General features: G+C 43.2%; 1 protein-coding gene across 3 annotated transcripts in view; it reads right to left on the reverse strand.

The window, feature by feature from the left end:
- SPACA6 (sperm acrosome associated 6) overlaps positions 1-23040 on the reverse strand; it is a 132443-nt gene that overhangs the window by 15305 nt on the left and 94098 nt on the right. For 2 of the 3 annotated variants that reach the window (XM_029577352.1, XM_029577351.1), the window contains exons 2-5: positions 16500-16580; positions 15242-15310; positions 15053-15076; positions 14379-14456 (exon numbers count right to left, since the gene is read on the reverse strand). In XM_029577352.1, the coding sequence (XP_029433212.1) occupies positions 14379-14456; positions 15053-15076; positions 15242-15310; positions 16500-16580 (252 nt within the window). Of the gene's footprint in view, positions 1-14378; positions 14457-15052; positions 15077-15241; positions 15311-16499; positions 16581-19024; positions 19321-23040 lie in introns of those variants that run through there. The other variant, XM_029577354.1, reaches the window with a different exon arrangement.

Genomic DNA, 23040 nt, shown 5'->3' on the forward strand with positions numbered 1-23040 from the left:
GAGGGAAATTGATTGCTAGAGCTTCCTGTGTTAAAAAGGATAAGGACAGGAAAGCCTTGTTTGTACAATTAGCTCATCTAGAGGCTTCTCACAAAAGATGTTCCCACTTGCAGGGGGGGGGGGGGGGGAGGTTAAAAAACAACACACCTTTCCCATTTCCCTCCCAATCTGCTGCAATTAAGGAGCGGACTGGGAGGGAACTTTCCTAACCCCCTACCTAGCCTTCCTACCTTTTCCCTTCTCCTCCTCGACCCCTAAACCCACCCTAACAACCCTAGATTTTTTTGTTTTATTACTTACATGCTCTAAGGAGCAGACATAAGTTGTGCGCACCAGCTGGCTGCCGGCACACGCTTCTCCAGGACAGCACAAAATGACGCTATCCCGGTCGGCCCCCGCCCTGCCCCTTGGCCCACCCCTTTCTGATGTCCATGCACTTCTGCACGTACCAGGAGATATGCGCGTGGCCTGGCTGTTTCTAAAATGTGCTTGGAGCACGCACGGCCCGGCCACATGCATATCTCCCGGATTTTGCATGTGTAGCCTTTTGAAAATCTGGGCTTAAGATTTTAGCTGACCGGCTGAATAGTTTTATTTCCTATATTATTCACCCAGACCAAGTGGGTTTGATTCCTGGCTGTATAGCTTCTGATAATGTTCGAAAAAACAGTGGACGCCATGCGGTGGACTTGCCCTCAGTAGATCCTGTTTTACTTCTTTCCATCGACACTGAAAAAGCGTTTGATTTAGTGCATTGGCCTTTCCTTTTTTCAAAAATTGGAGAAAATGCAATTTGGAGTCTTTTTCATTAGATGGGTCCATAAATTATATAATTTTCCCAAGGCATACATAAAGGTTAATGGGGGGATACTCTGCATCCTTCCCGGTTTGTCGTGGAATGAGGCAGGGGTGCCCTTTGTCTCCACTCCTTTTTGCACTTTTCTTAGAGCCATTCGCCACTCACATTTGAAATAACCCTAAGATTTTGAGAATCGAGATTGGGGATTTTTCATCCAAATTATCATTAATTTGCTGATATTTTATTTACAGTGATAGATCCCCCTACATCTCCCCAGGAAACTGTGTCAGTTTTTAGTTCAGTTTCTGGATATAAAATTAACTGGGAAAAATCAGTGATATTGAACAACACAGTACCAGTCTCACAGGTAAACATAGAAATGACGGCAGACGAAAACCAAATGGTCCATCCAGTCTGCCCAGCAAGCTTTCACACTTTTTTTTTCATACTTTTCTGTTACTCTTGTCCCTTTAAATAACTTTTTTTGTTCTATTTCCCTTCCACCCCCACCATCGTAGATAGCAGTGCTGGAGCTGCATCTGAGTGAAGTATCCAGCTAATTGGTTTGGGGTAGCAACCACTGTAATAAGCCAGCTTCTCCCATGCTTGTTTATCCAGCCTGTGAATTCAATCTTTGTTAGTTGTTTGAATATAAATCCTCCTTTCATTCCCCCTGCTGTTGTAGCAGTGGGCTGCACTGGATATGTATTCTAAGTGAAGTATCAGGCTTGATTTGGGGTAGTAACCGCCGTAACAAGCAAGCTACACCCATGCTTATTTGTTTTACCCAGACTATGTAATTCAGTCCTTGTTGGTATATGTCTGAATATAAAACATCTTTTCTTCATTCCCCCTGCCGTTGAAGCAGAGTGTATACTGGATATTCATTGAAAGTGAAGTATCAGGCATTTTTGGTTTGGGGTAGTAACCACCGTAACAAGCAAGCTACTCCCCTACTTTTATGTGGATGCAAATCCTTTTTTCCACGTTTCCTCTTGCCGTTGAAGCATAGAGCAATGTTGGAGTCGCATTAACCGTGTGTATGTTTATTGAATAAGGATATTCATCTCCAGGTAGTAGCCGTCATTCCCGCAAGCCACCCCCATGCCTCTTCTCTTCCTTCACATCCTCTAGACTTTATTGAGCCACAGTATTTATCCCACTCCCCTTTGAAATCCTTTACAGTTTTGGTCTTCACCACTTCCTCCGGAAGGGCGTTCCAGGCATCCACCACCCTCTCCGTGAAGAAATACTTCCTGACATTGGTTCTGAGTCTTCCTCCCTGGAGTTTTAAATCGTGAGCCCTGGTTCTGCTGATTTTTTTGCAACAGAAAAGGTTTGTCGTTGTCTTTGGATCATTAAAACCTTTCAAGTATCTGAAAGTCTGTATCATATTACCCCTTACAGGACGCTTTTCCATTTAAGTGGGCTTCCAACAAAATCATTTTGGGGTATACATTGGAAATCATAACAATCTATTCCAATTGAATATTCCCCCTCTTTTAGCTCAAACCTACAAAGATATGGAAGAATGGGCTAGATATCACATTTCCTGGATGGGCAGAATAGCTGCGGTAAAAATTAATATTTTACCTAGGCTTAGCTATCTGTTTCAAACTATCCCCTTTGAAGTTCCACCAGTTATGTTGGCCCGATGGCAGAGGCAACTGATGCAATTTATTTGGAAGGGAAAACCTCCTAGAATAGCTAAGTGAGTTCTTTTTCTATCTAAACTGCAGGGTGGATTGGGAGTTCCCAATTTAATATGTATCATGCAGTGTCCCATCTAAGGGAGATTATGGACTGGCATTAGGTTGCCAGTCTGAAGCCTTGGATACTGGTAGATCAAGCCATCCTGGGGGTGATGCCCTTGTCGGCCTTAGTTTGGCAACCCCAAAAAAATGGTGGCATATGGCTAGGATTCCTACTTCTTTGATTCATACCCTGAACATTTGGGCACAATGGAAATGTAATTTGACTGGTGCCAGGGACTTTTATTACAGTAAGTCTTTATTTCATAACACTTCATTTTCTCCAGGTTTACCATCATCCTCTTTTCTTATTTGGAAATCTAGAGGTATACTGAGGTTTGAACATGTATGGGGAGCTAAAGGTGTGATGGATTTCCCAGCTTTGCAACTTAAATATAATTTTCCTGAGCAGGAAGTTTTTTCTTATCTGCAACTGCGAAACCTTTTGTCAGATTCCCGTGTAGCATTTAGTTTATTTTCTTTGAAAAACTATGTAGACACGCAGATAAAACCATGAAAGTAATGTCTAAGTTATATACCTTTTTGAATAAGGACTTTCTGTCCAAACCTCTACATATTAGAGCTTGGAAACGTGACCTGGGGGAGGAACTCTGAGGGAATTTGGAGAAATATATTTAGGGTCATTGGGAAGGGGTTAATTTCGGCCAATCTTACTGAAAATGGTTAAAGTTTTGTTTCATTGGCATTTTACTCCAGAAAAATTGCATAGGAGCTTTCCCTCTGTATCAGATATTGGAAAGGCTGTGATGGTCTAGGCTCGTTTTTCCACTTTGGTGGGATTGCCCCCATATTCAAGCCTATTGGAAATGGGTGTCGGAGTGGATTCATGCAATTCTTAACTGTATTGTCCCCTTTCCAAGCCCTTTTAAGAACATAAGAAATTGCCATGCTGGATTAGACCAAGGGTCCATCAAGCCCAGTGTCCTGTTTCCAAAAGAGGCCAAACCAGGCCACAAGAACCTGGCAATTACCCAAACACTAAGAAGATCCCATGCTACTAATGCAAATAATAGCAGTGGCTATTCCTTAAGTAAACTTGATTAATAGCAGTTAATGGACTTCTCCTCCAAGAACTTATCCAAACCTTTTTTGAACCCAGCTACACTAACTGCACTAACCACATCCTCTGGCAACAAATTCCAGAGCTTTATTGTGCGTTGAGTGAAAAAGAATTTTCTCCGATTAGTCTTAAATGTGCTACTTGCTAACTAGAGGGAATGCCCCCTAGTCCTTCTATTTTTCAAAAGTGTAAATAACCGATTCACATCTACTTGTTCAAGACTTCTCATGATCTTAAAGACCTCTATCATATCCCCCCTCAGCCGTCTCTTCTCCAAGCTGAACAGCCCCAACATCTTCAGCCTTTCATCATAGGGAAGCTGTTCCATCCTCTTTATCATTTTGGTTACCCTTCTCTGTACCTTCTCCATCGCAACTATATCTTTTTTGAGATGCAGCAACCAGAATTATACACAGAATTCAAGGTGTGGTCTCACCATGGAGTGATAGATTTTTTTTTTTTCTGAGACATCACATCAGTTTACATTCAGGTAGTTATCTATCCCCAGAGGGCTTACAATCTATGTTTTGTACCTGAGGCAATGGAGAGTAAAGTGACTTGCCCAAGGTCACAAGGAGTGACAGTGGGACTCAAACCCTGGTCTCCTGGTTCATAGTCCACTGCTCTAACCACTAGGTTATTCCTTCTCCCTAGATAGAGAAGCATTATGACATTTTCTGTTTTATTATCCATTCCCTTTCTAATAATTCCTAACATTCTGTTTGCTTTTTTGACTGCTGCAGCACACTGAGCAGACGATTTTAAAGTATTATCCACTACGATGCCTAGATCTTTTTCCTGGGTGGTAGCTCCTAATATGGAACCTAACATCGTGTAACTACAGCAAGGGTTATTTTTCCCTATATGCAACACCTTGCATTTGTCCACATTATATTTCATCTGCCATTTGGATGCCCAACCTTCCAGTCTTGCAAGGTCCTCCTGTAATGTATCATAATCCGCTTGTGATTTAACTATTCTGAATAATTTTGTATCATCCGCAAATTTGATAACCTCACCAGTCTTATTCCTTTCCAGATCATTTATAAATATATTGAAAGCATCAGTCCAAGTACAGATCCCTGAGGCACTCCACTGTTTACCCTATTCCAGTGGGAAAATTGACCTGTTTATCCTACTCTCTGTTTCTTTTAACCAGTTTGTAATCCATGAAAGGACATAACTATCTATCCCATGAGACTTTTTAGTTTTCTTAGAAGCCTCTCATGAGGGACTTTGTCAAACGCCTTCTGAAAATCCAAATTTTAACTAATAGATCTACCGATTGCTTTGGATATATCATCTACCGATTCACCTTTATCCACATGTTTATTAACCCCTTCAAAAAATGAAGCATATTTGTGAGGCAAGACTTCCCTTGGGTAAATCCATGTTGACTGTGTTCCATTAAACCATGTCTTTCTATATGCTCTACAATTTTGATCTTGAGAATAGTTTCCACTATTTTTCTCAGCACTGAAGTCAGGCTCACTGTCTATAGTTACCCGGATCACCCCTGGAGCCTTTTTTAAATATTGGGGTTACACTGGCCACCCTCCAGTCTTCAGGTACAATGGATGATTTTAGTGATAGGTTACAAATTTTAACTAATAGATCAGAAATTTCAGTTTTGATTTCCTTCAGTACCCTAGGATGCATACCATCTGGTCCAAGTGATTTGCTACTCTTTAGTTTGTCAATCTGGCCTACTACATCTTCCAGGTTCACAGTGATTTTGTTCAGTTCGTCTGACTCATCACCCCTGAAAACCATCTCTGGAACTGGTATCTCCCCAACATCCTCATTAGTAAACACGGAAGCAAGGAATTAATTTAGTCTTTTTGCAATGGCCTTATCTTCCCTAAGAGCCCCTTTAACCCCTTGGTCATCTAATGGTCCAACCGACTCCCTCCCAGGTTTCTTGCTTTGGATATATTTTAAAAAGTTTTTATTATGAGTTTTTGCCTCTATGGCCAATTTCATTTCAAATTCTCTCTTTGCCTGTCTTATCTATGTTTTACACTTAACTTGACAATGCTTATGTTTTATCCTATTTTCTTCAGATGGATCATTCTTCAAATTATTGAAGGATTATTTTTGACTAAAATAGCCTTTCACCTCACCTTTTAACCATGATGGTAATCGTTTTGCCTTCCTTCCACCTTTCTTAATGCATGCAATACATATGGACTGTGCTTCTAAGTTTGTATTTTTAAACAGTGTCTACGCCTGTTGTACACTTAACTTTGCAGCTGCACCTTTCAGTTTTTTTTCTAACTATTTTCCTCATTTTATCAGTTTCCCTTTTAAACATTTAGTGTTAGAGCTGCAGATTTACTTATTGTCCCCCTTTCCAGTTGTTAGTTTAAATTTGACCATATTATGAATACTGTTGCCAAGTGGCCCCACCACAGTTACCTCTCCCACCAAATGCTGTGTTCCACTAAGAATTAAATCTAAAATAGCTCCCTCTCTTGTTCTTTCCTGAACCAATTGCTCCATGAAGCAGTCATTTATTACATCCAGGAACTTTGCCTCTAGCAAATCCTGATGTTTCAATTACCCCAATACTGACTGGGTAAATGTAATCTAACTTAGTCAAAAGGAGTCAGTGGTAAACCACACAATATATAATTATCAAAAAAGAAGAAGTGGAAACCAAAAATTAATTATAATATAGCCTAGAAGTTGTCAGCAAGCCTGACGTTGTGAAACTTAAAAAGTAACCAACCGGTCTTCTAATCATCCACCTTCAAAAAATCTTTTAATGAAAAAATGTATTTGTTATTTTTATAAATTTTTCTAAAATGTCCTCGGTTTTCAAAACAGTATGTGGTGAAAGACTCTTAGATGTTTTTTTTATCCAACCTCTGTGACCTAGTAAGGGCAAAGGCTATTGGCACCATTTTGAATACTGGTAGCTGATGGCCCGAGTGCAAGAGATCACTCCAGGACCCCCGCTGAACCACCAGAGACTTTTGGCAAATCTTGGGGGAGACGAATGCATATCTCTAATCACTATACTCTTACCCAACACACATGGGATTTCTAACCATATAGATTCTACTGAGCATTTAGTCTCTTGTTTGATCTTTATCCTGTTGGATTCTGTACCCTCCCAGACATAAAGTGCCACACCCCTACCAAGTTGATCCTCCCTATCATTGCGATATAATTTGTACCCTGATATAGCACTGTCCCATTGGTTATCCTCCTTCCACCAAGTCTCTGGGATGCCAATTATATCATTTGCTGCTATTCACGCTAACTCTCCCATCTTACTTCTTTGACTTCTGGCATTGGCATACAAACAAAAAACACACTTTGAAATGTCTGTATTAACAACTTGCTTTTCAGTTGTTAGGGATAATTCGGATATCATTTTTTTACATATAGGCAAATGGACTACATTTGCTTTTATTGGAACCTCTCTGTTGGGATGCCCTAACTCTCCTGTTCATTAGTATCCTTCAAGGATACATTTTCTCTGAACCATGCACTGCTGAGTGACTGTCGGCTTTCCCCCTTGTTCTAGTTTAAAAGCTGCTCTATCTCCTTTTTGAAAGTTAGTGCCAGCAGCTTAGGTCCACTCTAATTAAGGTGGAGCCCAGCCTTTCGAAAAAGTCTCCCCCTTCCCCAAAAGTTTCCCCAGTTCCTTACAAAACTGAATCCCTCTTCCCTGCATCATTGTCTCATCCACGCATTGAAACTCTGGAGCTCTGCCTGCCTCTGGGGACCTGCATGTGGAACAGGAAGCATTTCAGAGAATGCCACCCTGGAGGTTCTGGATTTCAGTTTCCTACCTAAAATCCTAAATTTGGCTTCCAGAATTTCTCTCCCACATTTTCCTATGTCGTTGGTGCCCATATGTACCTCGACAGCCGACTCCTTCTCAGCACTGTCTATAATCCTATCTAGGTGATGCATGAGGTCTGCCACCTTCGCACCAGGCAGGCAAATTACCAGGCAGTCCTCATGTCCACCAGCCACCCTGCTATCTACATTTCTAATAATTGAATCACCAACTATGATGGCCGGCCTAACCCTTCCCTCCTGGGCAGTAGCCCTGGGAGACTTGTCCTCAGTGCGAGAGGACAATACATCACCTGGAGAACAGGTCCTTGCAACAGGATCACTTCCTGATACACCAGAGTGATGTTCTCCTACTGGGCGACCTTTCTGATCCAAGGCAACACTGCGGTTGCCAGACTGGATTTGGGACTTGGCTACTATGTCCCTGAAGCTCTCATCAATGTAGCTCTCCAAGTCTGCTACTCTAGCCTCCACTCGCTCCCTGAGAGCCAGGAGCTCTTTGCACCGAGTGCACACATACAATCTCTCACCGGCGGGTAAAAAAATCATAAATGTGTCTCTCAATGCAAAAGACTGGAAAGCCCCCCTCTTGCTGCTGGACTGCTGCTTTCATCTTAGTTTTAATGAGTTCCTAGTTAAGTTTAGGATACTAAGGGAGTTGGAATAAGAGTACTTTAAATTTACAGGTGAATTTACTAATTAACCAGCTAGTGTCCTACACGCTGATAGTTTCAGGAGATAAATACCAGCAAAAACTGGTTAAACAAATATTAGTGTCTGCCCTTTGTGAGATTGCTCGATTGTGGAGCGATCATAAAATCCCCCTTATTTAGGCATTGTATTCTAGAGTGGACTTCCACGATCGTTTGGGAGAGATTACGGAGTATAAAAATAAGACTGCTGCCCTGTTTACAAAGATTTGGTCGCCTTATATTTCGTGGAAGGTGTCTACTTATAATCGCATAGCCAGCCCCTCCAAGTGAACCTCTGCTTCTGTCACAGAACGTTTGGCTTTGGCCATTTTGGTATTTCTCAAGAGATTTTCTTTTCTCCTATTCTTGCTTACGCTCTGATATTATGGAAGATGTCTTAATTTGTATTTATAGCTGTGGGATAGGGTGGGGGAGGGAGGAGTTCATGGGTATCTTCAGAGTTTTAGTTTTATTGTTCTATGTATTTTCAATTTGTGCATGTATCGCGATATTAACAACTATGTTTAACACATTCAAGTTAGATACACAGGCATTTTCAGTATTTCTTTTCGTAAGAACATTTGTAATCTTTTATGGGAGTTCCCCAGAGTTCCATGTTTTCTTAGCCTTATATGCCTGTATATGTATACCTGTAGTTCTTAATAAAACATTTCAATTAAAAAAATACAGTTTGGACAAGTTCCTAGAGGAAAAGTCCATTAACCATTATTAAGGTGGAGTTGCAGAAATCCACTGCTTATCCCTGGGATAAGCAGCTTGGAATCTCTCTACCCCTTGGGATCCTACCAGGTACTTGTGAAACAGGATACTGGGCTTGATGGAGCTTTGGTCTGACCCAGTATGGCAAGTCTCATGTATGTCATGGTACACTGGTGTGCCATGGAAAAGTCACCACTGCCTGATGCTCAGAGTCATGCCAGCACCTGGGCTCTGCTCTCAGCACTTTGCAGCCACAAAAGATACTATCAGTGGCTCTTAAACTTGTGAGGGTCCTTTCTGAGAATATGTGCATTGGAGTAGTAGCTTAGTGGTTACAGCAGCACGCTGTAAATCAGGGGATGCCAGTGTTCAAATCCTGCTGCTCTCCTTGTGCCCTTGGACAAGTCACTTCACCTTCCATTGCCTCATCTACAAAGATAGGGCCCTATTTACTAAGCATTTTCCCATAGATACCATGAGGTCAATCTTCAAAACCATTTAGACCAGGGGTGGCCAACTCCGATCCTCGACAACCACAAACAGGGCAGGTTTTCAGGATAGCTGCAATAAATATGCATGAGATAAATTTGCATGCACTGCCTCCATCATATGTAAATCTAGCTCATCCATATTCATTGTGGATGTCCTGAAAACCTGATCAGTCAGGTGTACTCTGAGGACTGGGTTGAGGAGCGCTGATCTGAATGGCAAGTTTCTGAATCTTGAGCCACTTATCTGACTAGAGCAGTGTTTCTCAACCCAGTCCTTGGGGCACACCTGACCAATCAGGTCTTCAGGATATTCTCAATGAATATGCATGAGATAGATTTGCATACCATGGAAGCAATTCATGCAAACCTATCTCACGCATATTCATTGTGGATATCCTGAAAATCTGTCTGGCTAGGTGTGCCCGGGATTGGGTTGAGAAGCTAGACTAGATTTTAGCCAGATAACTCAATTCTCGGCTAAAATTTAGCCAGATAAAAAAAAAAAAAAAAAGCAATCCAGCGGCGTTTTTGGGATGGTTTAGTTATCCAGCTAACTTGGCCGAAATATAGTTCTATCCAATTAAGGGGGTTAATTATGAAAGTGCTATATGGCGTTTTAGCATGCAAAAAAATGCCATTAACGCGTGCGAAAGCACCATAACGCTTGGTGCGATGCAAATGAGAAGGGGAGGGAATTTTAAAGCTGTGCGATATTTTCGCAAGAGAGCCAGCCTAGCTATCAGGGCCCTCCTACAACCACTGTGTGGGGGGAGGGAGAGAGGGAGAGAGAGAGAGAGAGAGACACACACACACACACACACAGACAGACAGACTGACTAGCCATAATGCCCTCACACTAGATAGGTATTTATATCTCTATGGGAGGCCCACCATTCTAGTGTGAGGGCATTATGGCTAGTCTCTCTCTCTTCCTTCCCCCCCCCAGTGGTTGTAGGAGGGCCCTGATAGCTAGGCTGGCTCTCCAGGAGCTTAAACCTACTAATCAAGGTCCCCCCAGTGGTTGTATGTAGGAAATACAACAATTCTGGCACTTATCGCAAAGTGCAAAAAAGTTATCACAATTTACACTAAGATAGCGCTTCGTATAGGTATTAGCGCAAATTGCCTATTACTATAAAACTCACCCCCTTTCCTATCGCATGCGATATTTAGTGCATTTTGATAAATCCAGGCCTAAGTTAGGATAACTTTAATTCTTGTGTATCCGGATAATTTCCTACTTAACTGGATATCTTAAAGGTCATTCAGTTAATTAGCGCTGTCACATAACAAAAAAAAAGAAGAACAGTGCGAGTGGCCCATTTCTCTCTCTCCCCCAGCAAAATGGCAAGCCGTGCATTCCTCTTAAATTAAAAAAAAAAATATCAGTGTTCTTCCCCCCACCATCCCTGGTTCTATCAATATTAGAATCTGGTGCTACTGCCAAACCCTCCCCCCACTGTGGTCTTAAAAACTCTGTGCCGCACCCCCACCTCCTCAAAACATACAAATCCCTGCTAGGAGCAGGGAATGACCTTTACCAACTCCTGGCTTGCAGGAAGCACAAACTACATCAGTGCACGCTTCCAGGGCAGACGTTGCGCTGGAGCGCCGGGAGCTGGTACGTTTGTATCCTGCTCCTAACAGGAATTTGTATGCTTTGGGCAAACTGAGGGAGGTTTTATGAGGGAGTGGGGGGGTGGCCACAGCACAACAATTTAAGACCATGGAGGGATGGGAGAATCTGGAGGCAGCACAGATTCTGATATTTGACAATATGACAATAATATTGACACTGATGAATCCTACACCTCACAGCAGCCTTCGACACCTTAGACCACACCCTGCTGTGCCATGAACTGAGAAAAATTGGAATAGACGGAAAGGTCATTGATTGGTTCTCTTCCTTCCTAGCAGACAGATCATTCCAAGTCAAATTAGACAATCACTTATCCGACACCTTCAAAATCAATACAGGCATCCCCAGGGGTCTGCACTCTCGGCTTCACTATTCAACATATATAGGCTACCTCTCTGTACATTACTAGCGGAACTAGGAATCAACTTCTTCCTATATGCAGATGACATACAATTGTATATACCATTTGACAAATCTTCTGAAAAAACGGCTTCGACCTGTCCTCCTACATGAAGGCAATACAAGAAAAACGCTCTCAGCTGAAGCTAACTCTAAACACCAAAAAAAAAAAAATGAAATTATATGGTTAATGAGAAATTCCACGAAAATCAAACCACCAACCTTAGACATAGGAAATTTTAACACTACACCCTCAGATCAAGTTCGAGACCTTGGAATACAGTTTGTTGAGAACCTTTCAATGATATATAAGCAAACTAATCAAATCAGGATACCCCAAGCTGAGAATACTACACCGGCTTAAACCTTTGCTAACAATATAAGACTTCTGCACAGTTTTACAAACATTAATATTCTCAAACACAGATTACTGCAACTCCCTGTACTAGGCTTACCATAAGGACTACTAAACCACTACAGCAATTACGAAATGCCTCAGTTAGACTCTTACCAGGAACAAGGACATTTGACCGCATCATCCTCTTGCCGATAGCACTGCACTGGGTCCCAGTACAATCCAGAATTCATTACAAAGTTTTAACTCTAATTTTCAGTATCATCAACAACATTAACCATGTTTAATGGGAGTGCCTCTTCAACCATACATCCCGCAGAGAGCCCTAAGATCACAAAACAAAGGTCTTTTAAAGGTGCCCACAATATGGAACACACATCTAACACAAATAAGAGACGGAGTGCTCTCCATAGCGGGCCCTAAACTATGGACTGCTCTTCCAGAGTCTCTACACCAGATAAGACAAAGTTTCAAAAGAGAACTGAAAACTTGGCTTTTTAGAAATGCTTATGAACTAACATAAAACTACAATATGCCGATAATATCACCGTCAAAACCTCAGACTATGCAAACATATTGAGCCATTATGTATTGAGAGATGTTAAATGCATGCAGAGTTTAATACATAGGATAACGAAATGGAAACCGCAGGTTATAACTCTTCCTCAAAGCAATCTAATTACCTTGTAATTAAGGTTGATTTTTCAACTCAGAATACCCAGGCACTACTGAGATGAATTAGATTATGTATAAATATGACCTAGAAAATGTATTTGCTGTTAAATTAACCTAGAATATGACCACTGAAACAGAATGGGATTGCAGACCCAGTAACTAAATGATAATTTTGTAAACCATTGTGATCGTATTTTGGAATGACTGTATATAAAACGTACAAATAAATACATATTGACAGGGCTGGGGATTGGGGGGAGGGGCACCAGTAAACCCCAGAATTCTCTTTTTAATTTGAGGGGATTAGGGGCTGGGGGGTGTATGCCTTGTAGGGAAAGAGAGAGAGTGAAACGGGTTATAGGTCCTGTCCTTTTACTTTCTAACATCTTTACTTAACCAGATTTCTCCAGAAGATATCGGTTAAGTAGGAAGCTATCTGGCCACAGAAGGCTGGATAATTGAAAACCCTAACTGGTTATTTATTATCAAACATTGATGGTTAGGTTTTTATGGTTATCTGACTGCATGTAGCCGGCTACTTCAGGAGATTATATTCAGTGGGACCTTTATCCACTTTAGTCGGATAACTTGTCTGCTGCAGATGGGAGAAGCCCTTTAGTAATTGAGCCTCTTGGATTGCAAACCATCTGGGGATTGGGAAATAGCATACCTACAGTAGGTGAATGTCATCTTGCTTTGAAGCCTCACAAAAGGCAGAACATAAATAAATAAATTACAAATGTGAGAGCATGCGTGCCTCCTACTAGCCCCAGCATGAGCCCTGGAGTGTGCGAATTAATGGGAAATACGGACTGGTGAGCCCTGCTTTGGGGCCGAAGCAATAAATCAGTACAGAAAACAGGCGCCCAGCCACCTCTCCAGGGCCAGAGATTGAATATTTAAATGAGAGGTTGCGCTGCCAAGGAGGCGCTAGGGGCAAATGTGCGCCCCTAGCACCTCCTCGGCAGGGGCTGCCCAGGAGAGGTGGCTGTCAGTGGGTTAGGAAAACGGATGTTCATTAATTGAGCATCTCTTTTCCTAACCTGACTACTGGCACTTTTGGGGTTTAAAAAAACATTTTTTTAAACCTTTTGGTTCCTCCAACTTAATATTACCATGATATTAAGTCGGAGGATGTGCAGAAAAGCAGAATTTTCTGCTTTTCTGTACACTTTTTTGGGCTGCTCAGAAATTAATGCTTGCTCTGGGCTGGCATTAATTTCTGAGCATATAAAATGTGCAGATCGGGCACACACTTTTTTTTTTGGATCTGGGGAGAATCGCCAATAGCCTCATCAACATGCATTTGCATGTGATGAGCACTATTAGTTTCGTGGAGGGGTTAGACATGCGTTTTGGACACACTAATTCCCTTATAGCATAAGGGACTGTACTGCATCAGCCCTTTCTGTAGTACACAGTTCTTATGGCACCTTCCTATCTTCCCCCTCCTAAGCCTTCTCCTTGCAGCCTCTCTCTTACATCCAGTCACTGGATGTGACTCATTCCAAGTGCTGGGAGCATGCAGTGGCCAAGGTAACATCACACCACACCGACTTCTCCATATATATATATATGAAGGGAGTTCAGCTACTCCTTTGTGACGGATTCACAAGTGTCGCTGTCCCCTCTCTCCCTTTGTTTTAAAATTTGGAAGAGAGACTGGCAGGGCATTTAGTGCTTCCCAAACTCTTCTTTTGACAATACGAGCCCTCTCCAGGTCCACACTGTCTGCCTTGTGGAGGCTGGTGTGCCACACATTTTTGTTAACGTGGGTGTGCCCTAGGCTGGAAGAAATTGGGAAACACTGTTATATGATCTTTTGTATGAAATTTTTGTTTTTCTGATTTCCTTATTTTGATTGTATCATGCTTAGAGAGAATTTTTAACATGTAATAAAAAAAACTCTTGTTAATCTGTTATCTTTACTGTAAACTACACTGCTCCAGATAATAAAACATACGTTCGCAGTCCAAGGGATAGCCACAGTCTACTACGCTGCATGATTCACACTTGTATATCCTGGCGTTCTTCTGGTAGCCTATAAGACAATGCAAGACAGGTCTAAAGGGTGCAGCATAAACTGAGGCCGCAGCAGAATGCAGGGGCTGAACGTACAGAATTCCAGCAAAATTCAGAATACAGGGTAAGAGTTGGAGACGCAGCTACTACAGAGTGAGAATGGATTGTGAAGCTCGGGATGTGCTTATGCCCAGCTGCTGGTGTCCTCAATAATGACTTTTTAGAACAAAATGTTTCAGAGCAGGCAGCTGTTGACACAGCAGCACCAGGTCACAGGTCAGCGTGAGCATTGTCAGCCAAGGCGCTGTCAGTATATTTGCTGAGAGTCCATTAAAAATAGCTCCCAATAAAATAAGTGATGTGTCTGTAATGCTAATTTCATGTCAGCAAAAGCTTAACAAGTGAAGGGCCCTGGCTCTGGCGCCTGGCCTTGGTCTTTCTGAGGCTGCACCACTCAAGTCAGGGGCTGCGTCTCTGGCCATAAAAGGAGATAATCTCAGCACAGTAAGTCCAGCAGGAAAATGTGCATCCATATGGGACAGACAATGAGTAAAACTTACTCTCATGAGTTGGCAACCAGACCCTGGAAACAGTGAATGCAGAAATCATACTCACCGCAGGGTGGGATACAGGCGACAGCTGAAAAGACAAAGAAAGGGCAAAATTAGATGAAGGGATTCCCTTGCAAGAGGTAATCTTATGAGGCAGGTTCTCTGCCTCTCTGCCACTCGCACAGCTGCGGTTTCAGAAGAGACTCTGAATGCTACAGTGAAAGAAATGGAAGAAGGATGCCAGGGAAGAGACCTTTCATGAGACTTCCTATCTGAGACTTAATCTTCCTGACTCCATCCGGTATGTCAACTGTGAAGTTTTCTAGAAGAAAGAGAGAGACAGGCAAGTGGGAGGATATCTTCTCAAGGCATCACACTGATGTATACGGAATAAAGCAGGAATACAGCATGGATGGCTGAAGAGCAGATCATTATCAGAGCCTCATAGGCATCACATGGATAGATGCAAAGCATGAATACAGCACAGACAGCTGAAAAGCAGACTCTGGGAATGCTATATTTAAAAATAGAGGGTGTAATCATGATAAGAAATGCTCACTTTTTTTTTTTAAATATAAAATATAAGAAATGAACTTTACAAACATAGAAACGACGGCAGAAGAAGACCAATCGGCCCATCCAGTCTGCCCAGCAAGCTTCACACTTCTTTCCTTTCATACTTATCTGTTTCTCTTGGCTCTTAGCAACCCTTGGTTCTATTTCCCTTTCACCCCCACCATTAATACAGAGAGCAGTGATGGAGCTGCATCCAAGTGAAATATCAAGCTTGATTAGTTAGGGGTAGTAACCGCCACAACAAGCAAGCTACACCCATACTTATTTGTTTACCCAGACTATGTTATTCAGCCCTTATTGGTTGTTTTTCTTCTCCCCTGCTGTTGAAGCAGAGAGCTATGCTGGATATGCATGAAGTATCAGTTTTTCTTCTCCCCTGCCGTTGAAGCAGAGAGCTATGCTGGATATGCGTGCTGTATTAGTTTTTCTTCTCCCCTGCCGTTGAAGCAGAGAGCTATGCTGGATATGCATTGAAAGTGAAGTATGCATTGAAAGCCACATTAACTATCAACAAATATTGAATAAGCCTAATAATTGGTATAAGACTAAAAGAGGAAGCCAAAGCATAATGAACAGGCATGTCAATACTTTGCATAATCTGCATAAAGCTGTGGATTTACCATTTGACCTTAAGCAGATTTCTGTGACTGAAACTTTTCTCTGCAATATTATTATTATTATTAAGGTTCTTATAGTCCGCAGCTTCCGTAATGTTAAGTGCGGAGTGTATTTAAACACATATATTCAAAATATGTCAATAACAATGCATAACACAAAACATTTTTAAACACAGTAAAATCTTTAAAATTATACATTCATTCCAAATGCTTCAGAAAACCACCATGCCTTCACCCTGTTTCCAAAACGTTTATGTCACTCTCTTTGCCAGTGCCAAAGGTAAATATAAAGTGGCTTCCCAGAGCAGCAGGACTTACTGGTTTTTGAAGTACTCCTGCGCTCAATGTAAAACATTCCTGCACTAAAGATGTCTTTCAGCAAGTCTTTCTGTTTGGCTCCTGGGTAGAGAGAGGAAAAAAAATCAAATTATTTACAGGATGCCTGCAGTCCTCATCAGGAAGAGGTGAGAGAGACAAAAAGGGACAGAAAGGCAGATTAACAGCATGAGAGAGAAGTGATAGGGAGAGACAGAAGGGAAAGGGGAGAGAGGGAGTCCGGCAGCATGAATGAGAAGAGATGGGGAGAGACAGCAGGGGACAGGGAAGAGGAGAGAGAGAGACCAGCAGCATAAACGAGAAGAGACAGGGAGAGGCAGCAGGGGACAGGGAGGAGGAGAGAGAGAGAGACCGGCAGCATAAGAAAGAACATAAGAAAATGCCATACTGGGTCAGACCAAGGGTCCATCAAGCCCAGCATCCTGTTTCCAACAGTGGCCAATCCAGGCCATAAGAACCTGGCAAGTACCCAAAAATTAAGTCTATTCCATGTAACCATTGCTAATGGCAGTGGCTATTCTCTAAGTGAACTTAATAGCAGGTAATGAACTTCTCCTCCAAGAACTTATCCAATCCTTTTTTAAACACAGCTTTATTAACTGCACTAACCACATCCTCCGGCAACAAATTCCAGAGTCTCTGATTAGTTTTAAATGTGCCCCATGCTAACTTCATGGAGTGCCCCCTAGTCTTTCTACTATCCGATTTTAAACACCTCTATCATATCCCCCCTCAGTCGTCTCTTCTCCAAGCTGAAAAGTCCTAACCTCTTTAGTCTTTCCTCATAGGAGAGTTGTTCCATTCCCCTTATCATTTTGGTAGCCCTTCTCTGTACCTTCTCCATCGCAATTATATCTTTTTTGAGATGCGGCGACCAGAATTGTACACAGTATTCAAGGTGCGGTCTCACCATGGAGCGATACAGAGGCATTATGACATTTTCCGTTTTATTCACCATTCCCTTTCTAATAATTCCCAACATTCTGTTTGCTTTTTTGACTGCCGCAGCACACTGTACTGACGATTTCAATGTGTTATCCACTATGACACCTAGATCTCTTTCTTGGGTTGTAGCACCTAATATGGAACCCAACATTGTGTAATTATAGCATGGGTTATTTTTCCCTATATGTATTACCTTGCACTTATCCACATTAAATTTCATCTGCCATTTGGATGCCCAATTTTCCAGTCTCACAAGGTCTTCCTGCAATTTATCACAATCTGCTTGTGATTTAACTACTCTGAACAATTTTGTGTCATCTGCAAATTTGATCATCTCACTCGTCGTATTTCTTTCCAGATCATTTATAAATATATTGAAAAGTAAGGGTCCCAATACAGATCCCTGAGGCACTCCACTGTCCACTCCCTTCCATTTAATCCTACTCTCTGTTTCCTGTCTTTTAGCCAGTTTGCAATCCATGAAAGGACATCGCCACCTATCCCATGACTTTTTACTTTTCCTAGAAGCCTCTCATGAGGAACTTTGTCAAATGCCTTCTGAAAATCCAAGTATACTATATCTACCGGTTCACCTTTATCCACATGTTTATTAACTCCTTCAAAAAAGTGAAGCAGATTTGTGAGGCAAGACTTGCCCTGGGTAAAGCCATGCTGACTTTGTTCCATTAAACCATGCCTTTCTATATGTTCTGAATGAGAAGAGACAGGGAGAGACAGACAGCAGGGAGACAGAGAGGAGGAGAGAGAGAGACCAGCAGCATGAACGAGAAGAGACAGGGAGAGACAGACAAAAGGGGGACAGGGAGGAGGAGAGAGAGACCGGCAGCATAAACGAGAAGAGATAGGGAGCGATAGACAGAGGAAGCAGGGGACAGGGAGGAGGAGAGAGAGAGACCGGCAGCATGAATGAGAAGAGACAGGGAGAGATGGCAGGGGACAGGGAGGAGGAGCGAGAGAGAGAGATCAGCAGCATGAACAAGAAAAGACAGGGAGAGACAGCAGAGGACAGGGAGGAGAAGAGAGACCGGCAGCATGAGAGAGAAGAGACAGCCAATAGGGGACAGGGAGGATGAGAGAGAGACCGGCAGCATAAATGAGAAGAGATAGAGACAGACAGCAGGGGACAGGGAGGAGGAGAGAGAGAGACCAGCAGCATGAATGAGAAGAGTTAGGGAGAGACAGCAGGATTGAGAAGAGAGAGCAACTGATAGCAGAAGAGAGAGCAGGTAAGAGGAAGAGAGAAAGATCACATGAGATGCATTAGTAGCATGAGGAAGAGGGAAGACATTGGTTAAAGAGCAGGACAGAGAGAGAGAGACAGGGAGAAACAAAGAGGAGGAGAGACTAATATGACAGAGAAAAGACTGGGTGCCCAGTTTTTGGAACAAGTAGTTCTTAACATTTCTCCACTAAGACCTAGTAAAATGCAAAGATCAGACAACCAGAATTATCACCACAATGCTTGCTTAATAACAGGAAGAGCACTCTTCGGAAGAGGAGACCCAAGTCACATCCTTAAAAATTACCTACCAAAAACATACCTAATTACTCCTGGGGAATTCTGCGCAACCGCACATTGCAGACTGTGTGCAGAATTCCCTTTGGGCACAGATTTTATCTTTGTGCAGAATCTGTGAAGAGCTGGCTCCGCATGGAGAACAGCTGATATGGCACGAGCAGCTGATGTGGTCCGCCAGCCTACGGGAAGAGGAAGAGTCGCTGCAGCATAGTCTTCGCAAAGAGTGCGGGCTCCGCAAACCCTAGGGAAGAGGAGGGGCTGCCCAGTGCAGCTGAACTGAGTCTGCTTGATGAGCAGGTTGCGTGAGCATGAGCCTGCAGGAAGAGAAATTGGTGGCTCCTGAGCAGAGCCAGCAAGCACAGGAAGAGGAGAGAGAAGGATGGACTGTAGGAAAATAGCCCGGGGGATTCAATGACTCCCAAAAGCACACCAAGCTGACCCTAGAGAGGTACATTATGTGAGCTGGAGCACATATGCCTCTACTGTCAGACCTGAGCCAAATAATTTCCATCATCAGGGCTGCTTGCCCCTTCCCCAGTTTCACATTTACCAATCCAGTCCTCAAATTCCTGCTTTAATCCCCAACCCCTCACCTCCAGCTTTTTTTTTGTTTGCTGGGCTCTGAAGCATTTTGGTGTCCTGGAGATAGTGGGAGAGCTGCAGTGTGATGGTCCCAGCCAGTCCCTCTCTCCTTCACAGCTTTTTCTTTTTTTTTTAAACTTTACTTGTCCCAGGGCAGTGCTGTTTTCAGTCACAGTGCGCCTACCAGTACTTGCACAAATTTTCACTTCTTCCATCTCTGAGACTACAAGCAGACAGTTTCAACGGGATGGAAACAGAGTTCTGTTACTACAGGACAGGCAATAGGCTGCTTTTTTTTCTCCCTAGGAAGGGCCCTGGGGCTGATAGCTCATCCAGGGGCTGATGCAATAATTATGTGCAGAAAGCGGGCTCTGAACAGTCAGCGCCCGCTTTCTTAACGCCCCCCCCCCCATGCGATATTTAAATTAGGGGGGTCATGTTAGCAAGGAGGCTTGCGCACTCCTAGCGCCTTCTTGCCCGATCCGCATCAGCCGTTTGCCAGTTAAGAGGGCAGACGCCGAGTTTGTCGTCATTGGTTTCCCCTAAACGCCGCACAGCCAGGGGTTCAGGAAATGAACGCTTCTCAACTGAGCATCCATTTCCTGCATCTGGCTGCCAGCGCTTTTTTTTAAACTTTTTTTTTAAGCTTGTTTACTTTTTCCTCCTACTTAATATTGCAACGATATTAAGTAGGAGGCAACACAGAAAAGCAGTTTTTTCTGCTTTTCAGTACTAGTTTTAGCAGCGCTCAGCTATTAACGCCTTCTCCGGGCAGGCGTTAATTTCTCGGATCTTGTAATCCACGGGATTCCAGATGTTAAATAAGAAGATTATTATGCCCATTAACTAATCTATAGGATTCAATATATACTGAGACTGTACATTTGAAGAGCTCAGGGCAGTCTGATTCTTATCAAAGTAAGAACTGCTATTATAGGCAATTTGCTGCCTGAGATGAGGAATGAAATGGTGCCCCCTCCCCTATAGTGCAACAGAAGTGAAATCACCAAGACGGCTGGGGAGCAAAGTCCACCTTGGAGACTGGTCCTTTTGGTGATTTGTAATGCTGGGGGGCAGGAGTGGCAGATATATCTGTTATGATATCGAGATGTTTGGTGGATTCTCAGGGGCAACAGTGATGGTATTTCCTACGGGGAGGAGCCCCTTAGGCCAGGGAACTGAAGCACCGGGCTAGACTCAGATGCAGAAACACAGAGAATATATCTTTTATTATACAGCTAGTGTGGTCCATCAGAGGTGGCAGTAGAGAGTAGATTAGGTAGCAACAGTCTGGGATCCTTGGCATAGGAGACCCGTCCCACAATGGTGGTGTAAGGCCCCGATGCAGATGTCCAGTAAGGCACTGTCGGAGAGGCAGACTGGCAGATCTTATAACATACTCCCTGGTAGCTGAGTAGACAGAGTTCCCAATGAGCAGTAGAGGATAGGTATTAACAATCTGTAATCCTCGGCAGAGGAGACCCGTTCCACAATGGTGGTGTAGGGCCCGATGCAGATGAGCAGCGAGGAGCTGTAGATGGACAGACTGGGAGAAGTTGTACTCACTCTCTGCAGCTGATAGGTAGTGTTCCAGCAGGTTGAAGAATTGGTAGCAAACACCAGGTGTGGCGTTCATGCCTGTTCTCACTCTCGCTCCACCCTTTTTACCTTGGTGGCGACTCCCATCGGGTCTGATGGACAGATGCTGCCGCGGCTTCTCCTCACCACTTCTGGAATCCCCAGGCTGGCCTGACGCTGCGAATCCATCATGTTCCTGATGACGTAAGGGCGAGTTTGTCTGGCAAGGGCGCAAACCTTGGGGGCGTCCCCCCGTAGTGACGTCATCCGCTTCCAGCTTAAAAGATCTTTGCTTGCAAGTACGAATTGAGTTAGCAAGGGGGAATAACTCTCTCTGCTGCTTTGCCTCCTCAAACTTACCAAGGGGTACCCGCTCCTCGGGCGCCCCATTCTCTCTTCTTGATTTCAGATTGCTCCTCGAGGGCCTACATCCCTGAATGCTCAGAAGACTCCTTACTGCCTGGAAGTGATCTCAGACGTGAACACTGTGAGTTCTATTACAGATAGGAACTGATACTCGCTCCACGAGAGCCTATGTTCCTAATCTCTGAAGACTCTCTTCTGTCTAAGACGTTATCGCTGGTACGGAGATCGTGAGTTATTATTGCAGATTGCAGATAGGAAACGGTACTCGCTCCACGAGGGCCTATGTTCCTAAAACCCTTCAAAACTCTCTTCTATCTCAGAAGCTATCGCATACCTATATCTGGTGCATTACTATTTCATATTACAGATAGGAACTGGTACTCGCTCCACGAGGGCCCATGTTCCTAAAACCCTTCACAGACTCTCTTCTATCTCAGAAGCTATCGCATACCTATATCTTGTGAATTACTAATACAGATTGCAGATAGGAACCAGTACTCGCTCCACTAGGGCCTATGTTCCTAAAACCCTCCAAAGACTCTCTTCTATTCCAGAAGCCATCTCATACACAGATATTGTGAGTTCTTATTCCAGACTGCATATAGGAACCAGTACTCATCTACGGCTCCTGTTCCTGAATATACTGAAGACTCTCTGTTGCATAGAAACCATTACAGTTATCTATAATTGTGAGTGTATCATCTATTACTGGTTATGTATCCAGCATACCCTGTCTACTCACTACCTATAGTCTCTCTCTACAGCTCAGTAACCCAGAGATCACAATTCCAGTATCTGAGGGACTTCAGCCCTGCCGGGCACATCAGCTCACTACTGCCACCTCTGGTGGTTCTACTTCCTGTCTAATAAAGAACTATCTGTGTTTGTCTCCATACTCCAGCCTAGCCGGTGGTCCCTCTCAGTATATCCTCCTGGGAGCGCTGTCATCTGCCATCGGCCCATGGATTCACCAATTTACATTAAGTGTTCATTCCTTACACAACTAGAGCGCTATCATACAGACTGCCACTCTGTGGGGAGTCAACCCACAACAGATCACTAACTCCGTCTACAGAGTACAACGGACTGCTGGCTACTCTCCTCGGGGGAGCAGATTCCATAACAGATTGCAACTTCTCTCTGAAGGAACAGATCTACATCAGGTTGCTAACTCCTCTCCTCTGGAGGAACTGATTACTAACAGTCTGCTAACTCCTCCCCTCTGGGGAAGCAGATCCATAACAGATTGCTACTCCTCCCTTCGGGAGGAGCTGATCGATAACAGATTGTTAGCTCCTCCCCTTTGGGGGAGCAGATCAATAAGAGATTGCTAACTCCAGTGAATCCGGCTAAAGTATTGGAGAAGAATTGGAGAAACTAACTTCATTGAATTCGGCTTTAAAAAAAAAGAATTCGGAGAAGCCTAAAACTTCAGTGAATTCAGCTTTCAAGAAAAGTATTTGGAGAAGCAGTACTCCTGGGGATTCAGCTAAAAGTATTTGATGTCTGTAG

This window comes from Rhinatrema bivittatum, chromosome 14 (genome assembly GCF_901001135.1).
Source record: "Rhinatrema bivittatum chromosome 14, aRhiBiv1.1, whole genome shotgun sequence".
NCBI lineage: Eukaryota > Metazoa > Chordata > Amphibia > Gymnophiona > Rhinatrematidae > Rhinatrema > Rhinatrema bivittatum.